Source organism: Hoplias malabaricus, chromosome 18 (genome assembly GCF_029633855.1).
Source record: "Hoplias malabaricus isolate fHopMal1 chromosome 18, fHopMal1.hap1, whole genome shotgun sequence".
NCBI classification, from domain to species: domain Eukaryota; kingdom Metazoa; phylum Chordata; class Actinopteri; order Characiformes; family Erythrinidae; genus Hoplias; species Hoplias malabaricus.
In genome coordinates, this window is record NC_089817.1 from 4,234,701 (window position 1) to 4,246,239 (window position 11,539).

At 42.2% G+C, this 11,539-nt stretch overlaps 1 protein-coding gene across 1 annotated transcript in view; it reads left to right on the forward strand.

Annotated features, from left to right (window-relative positions):
* The window catches only part of phf24 (PHD finger protein 24), a 51,765-nt gene extending 41,983 nt beyond the window's left edge, over positions 1–9,782 (forward strand). The window contains 2 exon segments of the mRNA XM_066651314.1: positions 4,624–4,716; positions 7,224–9,782. Coding sequence (XP_066507411.1) covers positions 4,624–4,716; positions 7,224–7,320 — 190 coding nt within the window. The 3' untranslated portion in view covers positions 7,321–9,782.
* Positions 9,783–11,539: the final 1,757 nt, after the last annotated feature.

Sequence of the window (11,539 nt, forward strand, 5' to 3'; positions counted from 1 at the left end):
ATTAGATGTTGGAACATTGCTGTGAGGATTTGCTGGCAGTCACGTGTGCATCAGTACGGTCGGGTACAGACACTGGAGGATTGTTTTTGAAATGGCACTCTCATGAGCCTGAGGTAATCTCTCTCAGTGCCAAGTGTGGGCCAGAGGGGTATAAATCCCCAGCGCTGGCCTGTGGAGCAGAAACTGCATTCCCTGGAGAGACAGCTCTATCCAGTACCTTCGGGAGGCGCTGGAGTGGAGTTTGTGATCCAGAACTAATCGTCCGACGTCCGCACCTCACTTCACTCACGCTCTTGTAGCTGAATGCCATCGTATCCTCTCAGCAATGTTCCAGCATCCAGTCTAAAGCCTTCTCAGAATAGCAGAGGCTGTTACTGCAGCAAAGGGGAAAGCGACTCCCTTTAAACACCCTTAATTTCAAAAGCACAATCCCAAGCACAACATGTGATATTTAAAATGATGTGGAAACCGTCCTAGCTCATCTGTAGTGGAAAACGAGGAATTTTCAAGGAAAAGCAGGAGAGAGGCAGAAGGAGAGATAAAAACAGACATCAACTTGGCAGTTCCTGCCTCTCCTGTCATGTGGCACGGCATCTGAGGGCTAATAACTCTCAGTCGGCATCAGAGAGCAGCTGGAAATGTGCCGTCAGCCCGCTGAAAGCCTCACGGAAGGTCTGAGTTAGCTGGCGAGGTGTGATTGACATGGTTTCAGCTAATATTCCTGCCACAGATCACTCTATCAGAGACACAGGCATGGAGTTAGATGAGTTAGCTGAAAGGATAATGCAACATGGCCATTATCTGCGCTCCTGTGGAAGCTGGTGTAATTATTTTCCTCTGTGTACAGCAGTGTGTTTCAGTTCGAAGCGCATTGCATCAGCACACGGTGAAAGCCTGCCTGTCACGTCTTAGAGACGTTGAGAAGTTATTTTTGGGATAAGGATGTGCATGCAAATCTCTGGCTCAGTCCCAAATGCTTGTTTGCTGTATATATATATATATATCCATCTGCATAGGCTATAATGGCTGGGATGCTAGTTATGTAGCTGCTTTTACTGTGTATTCATGCTCACACACCCCTGTCATCCATCTTTCCATTCCTCATTGTGGCTACTGCATGTGTGTGTGCGTGTGTATGTGTGTGTATGGGTGTATGTGTGTGTGTTTCCCCCACAGACTCATGGGCCTGTGTTCCCCTATAATGAATATGGGGTAAGTCACTATCAGCACAAGCTTCTCTTTAATGCATATCCTATTCCCTATCGTCCGGAGATCAGGAGACTGATTCCCAGTGATGCCACAGCTGTCCGTGACTGGGAATTTAGATCATTATTGTGCTTTCTCTCACTTTCTGGGTGAATTGGAAGACCCTCAGTGATTAGATTAGCGTTAGCCATCACTGGTCGTCTGTTATCTAATGCAACATAACTGCGAATTAGTGCTCTCCTCTAAGTGTGTTTAGCTCTAACAACATCTAGAAATGTGAGAAGCATCATGTGTCTGAGAAGGCAAGCACTAGCTCATATCTTACCCTCTTCAGAGCATTGTGGGATTGGGGGAGGCTTAGCAAGTGGGTGGGATTGATTACTATTGATCACTATTGATCACTGTTAATCATTAGTTTATTGTCCTTCGTTTATTACTAAGATACGACTGATTTTCCAAGAATAAAGTCAGAATTCTGAGAATATTCATTGAATAATTCTGAGAAAAAAAAAATTGGAATAATTCCAATAATATATTATTATATATAATATATAATAATATTCTCGGAATAATTCAGAGAAAAAAATCTCAGAATTATTCCGAGAATATTCTCAAAATTCTGGCTTTATTCTCGGAATATTTTTTTTTCTTTTACGCCGTGGCCCTAAAACTCCATCGTATTAAGATTATCATATCAACATTTAACAGCTCTTATTTGATCACATGGCAGCTGCCCTTGGGCTATGTTTTGATGACATATGGATTACTATATTTCTCTCAAAATTACGGAACTCTATTTTCTGCTATATATTTTCAAATGAGAAATCCAATACTCAGGTGAAGATTTCTATCAAATTCAAGCCAAAAGGTACATTTTCTAATCCTAACCCCCTGTTTTTAACCACCATCCTCACCATCTTCAACCTCATCCTCATCTTTATCCTCGCTGTGTTGGTCCTCGTGGCTGGATTCGCTAAAGCTGACCTCACCCTTCCATTTTCAGGATCAAACAAGAGGCTTTTGTTCTCCTCTGAGAAGCTCTTAGGAATATCTCTCATCAGCTTTAATGGGCTCCGCAGGTTAAATGGCTCTGTGTTCAGCCTCCACTAAACACAACTTAAGATTTCATTCTAATCTGCGCTCATTAAAATCAACTCAAGGGTAAGGATTAAAGAGGGAGTCTGGAGAGACTTTTACTTTTTTTTTTTTTAACTGCCCACTGTTTCAGAAAACACTGAAGTGTTTCCGTATTACGGCCTTACCTTGAATATTAATGTTTTTCCTGCTTGATTATGCTCATTGCTCGTTTTAATACAAGAATATTCTTCCTTTTTTAGTGGAAAAGTTTCAGAGGGTGCCATAAATAAATATATAAATAGCACTAGAGGTGTTGTGATACACACTACTATTCATTTTGCAAACACTATGACAGTTAAAATGATAAATGTTTTTGTGATTGCAAACATACCAAGACAAAACTCTTATTAAAATTAATAATTAATAATTACTTAATAATTAAAAATTAAGTTTTATTCCCTAAAAAAACCATGCACTAAATGCAAAAGATGAGGGCAAAACGCAATAGGAACTTTGCCTGAAATCCCCTTCTAAAACCTGACACAAAACCTCTTCTAAACCCAACAGGAACCAGACCCAAGACCCGGCCCAAAGCTTGACCCAAAAATATAACCCAAAAATCCAAAGCCAAAATGTAACTAAAAACCCAACACAAAAACTCAATGCGAAACCAAAATCGAAATCCATCACAAACTAAAACCCAACACAAAACCCAACCGATCGCAAACTAAAACCCAACACAAAACCCAACCGATCGCAGACTTAAACCCAACACAAAACCCAACTGATCGCAAACTAAAACCCAACACAAAACCCAACCGATCGCAGACTTAAACCCAACACAAAACCCAACTGATCGCAAACTAAAACCCAACACAAAACCCAACCGATCGCAAACTAAAACCCAACACAAAACCCAACCGATCGCAAACTAAAACCCAACATAAAACCCAACCGATCGCCAACTAAAACCCAACACAAAACCCAATCGATTGCAAACTAAAACCCAACACAAAACCCAACCGATCGCAGACTTAAACCCAACACAAAACCCAACTGATCGCAGACTTAAACCCAACACAAAACCCAACCGATCGCAAACTAAAACCCAACACAAAACCCAACCGATCGCAGACTAAAACCCAACACAAAACCCAACCGATCGCAGACTGAAACCCAACACAAAACCCAACCGATCGCAGACTTAAACCCAACACAAAACCCAAACGATCACAAACTTAAACCCAACACAAAACCCAACCGATCAAAAATCAAAACCCAACACAAAACCCAACCGATCGCAGACTTAAACCCAATACAAAACCCAACCGATCAAAAATTAAAACCCAACACAAAACCCAACCGATCGCAGACTTAAACCCAACACAAAACCCAACCGATCGCAGACTTAAACCCAACACAGAACCCAACCGATCGTAAACTAAAACCCAACACAAAACCCAACCGATCGCAAACTAAAACCCAACACAAAACCCAACCGATCGTAAAAATTAAACCCAACACAAAACCCAACCGATCGCAGACTTAAACCCAACACAAAACCCAACCCATCGTAAACTAAAACCCAACACAAAACCCAACCGATCGTAAAAATTAAACCCAACACAAAACCCAAACGATCACAAACTAAAACCCAACACAAAACCCAACCGATTGCAAACTAGAACTAACAGAGGCGTAATTAAAATAAATAAAACCAATAAACCAAGCAAACAGGACCACACAATATATGACTTTTTAAATTTATCTTAAACATTTCTACTGTTGGAGAGGACTTTATGAATAGTGGAAGAGGCCAAGAAGAAAATGAAGCCTGGACCAAAACCTAGCCCGAGGACTCAACCTCAACAAAACCCTCAAGCCTTAATCAAGCTTAATCAAGAGCGTGAGCCAGCCATCGCTCCTGGTGGTGTTTTCCCGTGTGTTAGCGTTCACTATATACACCATGTGGCCAGATACCCTTTAGAATTAGCTCATTCAATGAAATGGAAGTCTTTGGAGCAGCTGCACATGAGCCTTAAGTCACTACACGTAATGCTCTGGAATGTAGAGCTGTTTTCTCTGGAGTGATGGAGCTCCAGCCGATACCTCTGGAATGTGTAAACGCTTTCTCGTGTGGGGCCTGTTGCAGCTGACCCAGTCAATTCTGAGCATAAATTACAGAATAAGTGTCTGGAAATGGAGCTTTGGGTCGTGTTCAGCGACCGTCAGCCTGAGGGACTGAGTGTGTGTGTGTGGATATGAGTGTGTGTGAGGGACAGGAAATAAACAATGGCACAACAGACAGAGTTTTTTACTTTGTGTATTTCTTTGCTGCAGTATCAGCCACGTGGGGCCGATCTCGGAGAGCAGTCCGGCCAGCTCCAGCAGCGACAAGAACAGAGACAGATCCATGGAGAAATACGACAACAGGTCAGTACTGGTAGTCGTAACACAAGGGGAAAGAGAGAGAGAGAGAAAGAGAGAGAGACGCCAATATACTCACATCTGCAAAACGAGCAAATCTTTGTTGAGGTTAAATCACTGACACTTTGGAAAAATCCTGGCTGCAGACACATTTTAACTGAAAATCTGAGACTACACTCTGTTCCTAAGAAATTGCATTTCAACTTGTTAGAGCCTCTTTCAGCCCAGAAATGCACTTTTTTTATGGTCACACTTTATTTTAAGGTCGGCTTCTTTACTGTTAATTAACATTTAGCAAACAGTTAAGTAGCTATTAACAATGAATTAACCATTACTTATTTAATAGTAACATATTAGATGTAAGCGCTTATAAATGTGTAAAATACAATGCATTTATTTAATGTATTTTTAAGATTGTTTAATAACTGTGTATTTACTAATGTCCTGAATATTTACGCAGTGGTAATATTCAGTTTCAGATCTCAACTGTCTTTACACACTGACCTTTGAATATAAACAGGTTAAAATACTTAAATCCAGTGTCACGATTAGCGGGGCGGACTGACTGAGGAGGATGCACTTGCTAAAACACATATACTTTAATCAAAACAAAGAAACAACACAACACGAACAGGAAACAAAACGAAACGACTTGACTGGGAAAGACAAAGACTTGACTCGGAGTAGGAAAGAAACAACACAACATGACTAGGAACGAGAAAGAATAAACACGACATGACTTGGAAAGAGAAATACACAAAACGACACGACTTTGACTTGGAACATAGCAAAACAAATGACCGATCAACGGAAGTGACACAAGGGAGCTTAAATACATGAACAGACGAGACACACCTGAAACAGATAACGAGGACAGCGGACAAGGAGGCGGAACAAAGGCGGGACAAGGGCGGAGACAAGGACAATAACAGACAGAGCCATGTGCAGATAGAGCACATGGCGGGGAAAACAGGCATGACAGGACGAGGGCGTGACATCCAGACAGATCTAATGTCGTTATTGTTATTAAATGAACTCATTGGTTAGTGTTCAACAGCATTACTGTATTTTTTCTATGAACTATAGCAATAATAAACACTTCCTAAAGATAAGTCATTTTTAAACAATGAGAATAAACACACACTATGCTTCTTGGTATCTACAATAACAGTGAATATGCCTCACAGTGGTTATTCTCAATGTCTGTTTAGTTGCCAGTATATAACGCATAGTATAAATACATTTATAACATGTTTGTAAGCTCTCTTACATATAGTATGTTTATCTTAAATAAGTTACTATTAACTGCTTGTTAATCATTAATTAACCGCTTGCAAATAGTTAATAAATTGTTAAGAGGCCGAACTTAATACAAAGTGTTAACATTTTTTTGGCTCGGCTCTAACACTGTACACTGAACTTTTGCTTTGTGTGTTCAACCAGCTCAGCTCAACAGCCATGTGTTCCAATAAATCCCATCTGTAAGGTGTTATTATGAACGATGTCACATCACAAGATATGTTTAAGCAATGTTCATGTATTTACATCGTCAATGAACAATGTTACTGTGATAATTAGTTCACCAACAAACCACATACAGTCCCAGGGTCGGATAAATACGCCTTGGCGTTGCTAATTAGTATGAGAACGCTTCATGTGATTTTGCATAAAACTGCATTGTGTGCATCCAGTTTCCAACATTTCTTCTCAATTGTAAACATTGTATTAATAATGAAATACATTATTATAATCATTATTTATTATTTTTATTATTATTATTATTAGTAGTAGTAGTAGTATCTTAACAGTGATAGGAAGCAGTCTCTTTTTCAAAAAGAGACTGAGAGAAGTGGTCGTCAAACAGAGGGACACCAATGTGCTCCTTCATTCATTCATTCATTCATTCATTCATTATCTGTAACCCTTATCCAGTTCAGGGTCGCGGTGGGTCCAGAGCCTACCTGGAATCATTGGGCGCAAGGCAGGAATACACCCTGGAGGGGGCGCCAGTCCCTCACAGGGCAACACAGACACACACACACACTCACACATTCACTCACACCTACGGACACTTTTTGAGTCACCAATCCACCTACCAACGTGTGTTTTTGGACTGTGGGAGGAAACCGGAGCACTCGGAGGAAACCCACACAGACACAGAGAGAACACACCACACTCCTCACAGACAGTCACCCGGAGGAAACCCACGCAGACACAGGGAGAACACACCACACTCCTCACAGACAGTCACCCGGAGCGGGAATCAAACCCACAGCCCCTGAAGCTGTGTGACTGCGACACTACCTGCTGTGTCACCGCGCCGCCCTGAATGTATTCACATAGACTTGAAGAATCATACACTGATGTGGTAAAACAAGTAAACGTAGGACTAATGCTGTCTGGATAATCATTTACTCGCTAACACTCTGTGTCTCTCTGTGAGTCCAGAGATTAGATTTGTTTATTCTCTGATGATTCTCCACTTCTCTTTCTTCTTTGTGTGTTATTTTCAGGCCAGTGACCTGGGACACTTTCTTGCGCGAGAGCGCCCTCTACATTCTCGCAGCTCGCCCCAACAGTGCCGCCATGCACATCCGCCTGCCACTGTAACCACGGCTAGCACAGCGGATAACACGCTCCCGCACAGCAGTGAAGGACACAGCAGCAGAGAGGAGCCCTGACACCCAGCGAACACGAGAAGAGAGAGAGAGAGAGAGAGAGAGAGAGAGAGAGAGAGAGAGAGAGAGAGAGAGAGACTGAACTAAACGACTAAATAAGACACAACACTCAGACTGTAAAAGCCATCGACACACCTGTTCTCAGACCACTGTTCAACCGCATTGTCTTTTTGCTCTTACTTCTTCCTTCAGCACAAACGAGGACACTTTAAAAAATAAAAATAAAAAAGGTTTTAGGACTGTCCTGAGGTGTATTATCTACTGATCCCTGCTCAGTGGGTGATCTGGTGAGGAGACTGATGGCTGTGTCTGTATGTTGAGAGCTAGGGAGCACTGCAATCTACTGCATACAAACAATAGAAGGAGCATAGCATTGTACTGTCCGCCTTTAATTAGACCAGGATAAGCCCTGTTAGAATGGGATTAGTTTTACACATGGAGGAACCAGTCGTTCATTAGTTATGTCCAGTTTCACCCTGATACCTAGTACTCCCAAAGTCACACACTGTACCACCGACATGGCAGGGGAAGGCAAGCACATGCTTCTTCTGGGATAGTGACTCCAGCCACTGCCTCTTTGTGAACTGCCACTAATGTAACCCCACTGGACGGCTCACTAACGCTAACTAACCAGGTCACACTCCCTCGCTGGCTAGCACTGTTTGGAGAGGAAGGCTATCCTTCTCACCCAGAGAGAGCGAGGTCAGTTGTGCAGTCTTAGACTTGAAAGCATCACCAGGATTGTGTCTGATGGTGGTAGGGTGCTTAAACCGGACACTGCAATTTTTACGCTTAATTTATGTGTCGTTTACACCCACTGCTCTCAAACCATCTGCTCACGCTGCACGAAAGTAATCAGTGACATGAGTGCTGACGCTGGGTTTGTGGGCTTTTTATATTTCATGCTTAAACTCTCCCCTGGATTGTAATTGAGACTGAGTTCCTCTGTGATTTTAGTTCTGTCCAAACTTCAGTCATTAGCATCCACTATACTTTCTTATACAATGTGCAATTATTTGTCATTATACAACGTACAATGAAATGTGTCTTCCACATTTAACCCATCTGTGGCAGTGAACACACACCCAGAGCGGCAGGCAGCCATCCCCGAGGGATCAGTGCCTTTCTCAAGGGCGCCTCAGCCGTGGATTGCTTGAGGAGGACAGTGGGATTTGAACCAACGACCTTTCAGTCCTAAGCCCTCTTCTCTAACCAGTAGGCCACTGCTGCCTACCTAATATGTTATATTTCAGCTGCAATAAATATTCTGGAGCCTTTACCTTCTGTTAAAAAAGCTATAGAAATAGACCCAGGTACAAAGTGACGGTTCTGGAGTTTCCAGGAACATGGCGATATCAGGAGGTTGCTCAAATCAGTGGGAAAACTCAGGTTTTATACGGTGTACAACTTTCAACTCCAGACTCGTGAAGTAACACTGATCGCCACTGCACTGTGTCTTTTAACCCCTTTTCTATTAGAGCTGCTGTAGCTCTTCTGTGGGATCAGGGTTCACCCATGGCCCTTCCTTGAACACTTTTTGGTCGGTGCTCACAAACACACAGTGGGAACACCCCACAAGAGCTGCTGTTTTGGAGAAGCTCTGAACCAACACATGACCACCATGGTTTAGTTCAGATCCTTCCACTTGCTTCCAACATCAACTTCAAGAACTGACTGATTCACTCGCTGTCTGATATATTCCATATATTCCAGTAAATACTTAATAAAAAAACGTTAGTGGTTTGTAACTTGTGGCTAATAAATGTAGCCACATCCATCTCTGCCACGTTGTAGTAAAATAACGTTAGTCCACCTCCACGTGTAAAACTAATCCCACCCAAACAGGGCTTTCACCATCAGAAAACGTGGGGACCACCACAGACCCACAAAAGTCCATAAAAACAGTGGATAGCACTGAGACTAAGGAATGGAAGCTATCTGTATTATATCAAAGTAAAACATATAAATATGAATATACACAGTATATATTGATATGTACCATAGGTGTGTATTTATTCCCCGACTTTACAAAAACGACCTGCTCTTTTTCAAACTGGTTTTAGATGCGATGTGTTGGTTTTCTAGGGGTTAAATTCATGTCGACCTAATAGCCAGTGCTATGAGACGGCCACTGTTCAAGACTAATCCCTATATTGGCATGTACGCTATTTAGCAAAAACGTTAGCTAGCCCTCTGATTACCGGCTTTGATTCTCCCCAGCTTTTTCCAGAATGTGTTTTATTTTTTTATTTTTATTCGTGTGCAGTTAGAGACGGAGGAATGTGGAGGAATATAAAGTTTAGGTTGTTACTAGAAGCGAACCATGCGCACTCCTAAAAGATGAATAAATGAATAACACTTCTATTTACAACGTGTATCGACTTGTATAAAATATTAAGTGGCTTATACGGTGTTGTCTTGTTTGTTTTCTTTTCCCCTCAAAGAAAAGTCCCCCAGTGCATTAAAAGTGAGCTAGCTGTAACTCTACACCTTCATCTTCATCTTCACCTTCTTAAATCTTCACTTTATGAATATGCAATTAGCCTCTAGCTCCACCCACCTGCAGCCCACAAGCCCCACAGCTGATGCTATTGGTTGTTTGAGTGTGTGATGTATGAAAGCCTGTCTGACTAAACCTGTGTTTCTGAGACAGATTCAATGTGGAAACACTTCTAGCGTCAACACCACCACACACACTCTAACAAGACTAATCAACACACACACCATTTTTTGGTAAATTTAATTTATTTTCAAAGTCAAGGAAGCAATGTTAGAGTGAAGTGTACCAGGTTTACACTCAGTTGTGGGGACTTGTCTACTTTGTGGGGACGGCTAGCTGGTGAATAGCTAATGTTAAATGGCTAAATGTAGCCAGGTGGTTAAAGCCTGGCCTCCACAAAATCATTGTTATTGTGTCTCAAGGGAACTGTGTGTGTGTGTGTGTGTGTGTGTGTGTGAGAGAGAGCCATGTTGACCTAAGGACAGTTGTCTTTCTTCTCAGAAGATATGTCCAGTATATGACATTCCAAGCTAAATACCGCATCGCTCTTTAGAATATCACTTCTAGCCTTAACGATCAGCAGGGGCTAGGGGTCAGACGTCTGTACTGCGTCTACTGAGTTTACAAAGTGCTGTACAGAACCCGTAACCCCTTAGCAATGCACCCATATCCCTCATTTTAAGTCAAGTTTTCCCGAGGTCCACTTAGATGTTTGTGTGTTAATGTTCCAAAACCTCTCTGTCCTATAGATTAATGCTTTCAAATGGAGACACATGAAACATTCCTTAATGTGACTGCAATAGCTGCTCCCCATGCCTCATTATGTCTGGTCAAAACACCACAAGGATCAAACCCCAAAGCAGTGTTCTCCACCTGTCTAAATAGAACGCCTGGTTTCAGCTCCTGTCCCTTTAAATGATAATGAGCCGCTCGCTGTTCACCCCGCCCCCGAGCGCACAGCAGTGAGAAGCGAGGAGCAGAAGCTGTTTTTGGTCAGTTCTCTTTCTTCTCCGTTCTCTTTTTCTCCTTTATACTCAGTGCTGAAGTTGCTGCACTTAATGCAGGAAGTGGAGCAAAGCAGAACAGCTGTTTCCTACCCTCCACCAAAAGTTACATAGTGCAGATTCTGCAGTGCTGAGGATGAAGTAGCGACAACAGAGACTCTACTCTCTCTATTACACATCAGTGGAGCATCACAGTTATTATGAAGGTGTCATTTTAATGTAAACATACTACCTACTGTTCCTTTAAATTATAAGACATGACCATCAAGCTGTAGGCTGAAGCTACAACGCCGGGGTCATTAGGGGGTATCTGCTGAGAAGGTGAAGATAAACTAAACCAAACACACATCATATTCAAAAATTCAGGAGTTTATTCAGACTTCCTTCTTTCTGAACAAGTATATTTGACCAACTTTGATGACACAAACCCTTTTAAAAACATAGTATAGAGTCCCTTTAAACCTAGGGCAGGCCGTCTGAGGTTAACCCTGGACGCCGTCCTCTGATCCCAGAGGTGCCTCTGTCCTGAAGCATGTCTTCACCGAGGAATCGAGGAGGACAGTGAGGACAGGGACGTTCCAAAGGTCACGGCACCAGATCCGTCTCAGGCTTTCAGAGCATCGGAGAGAGCTCCAATTAGTCTCAGG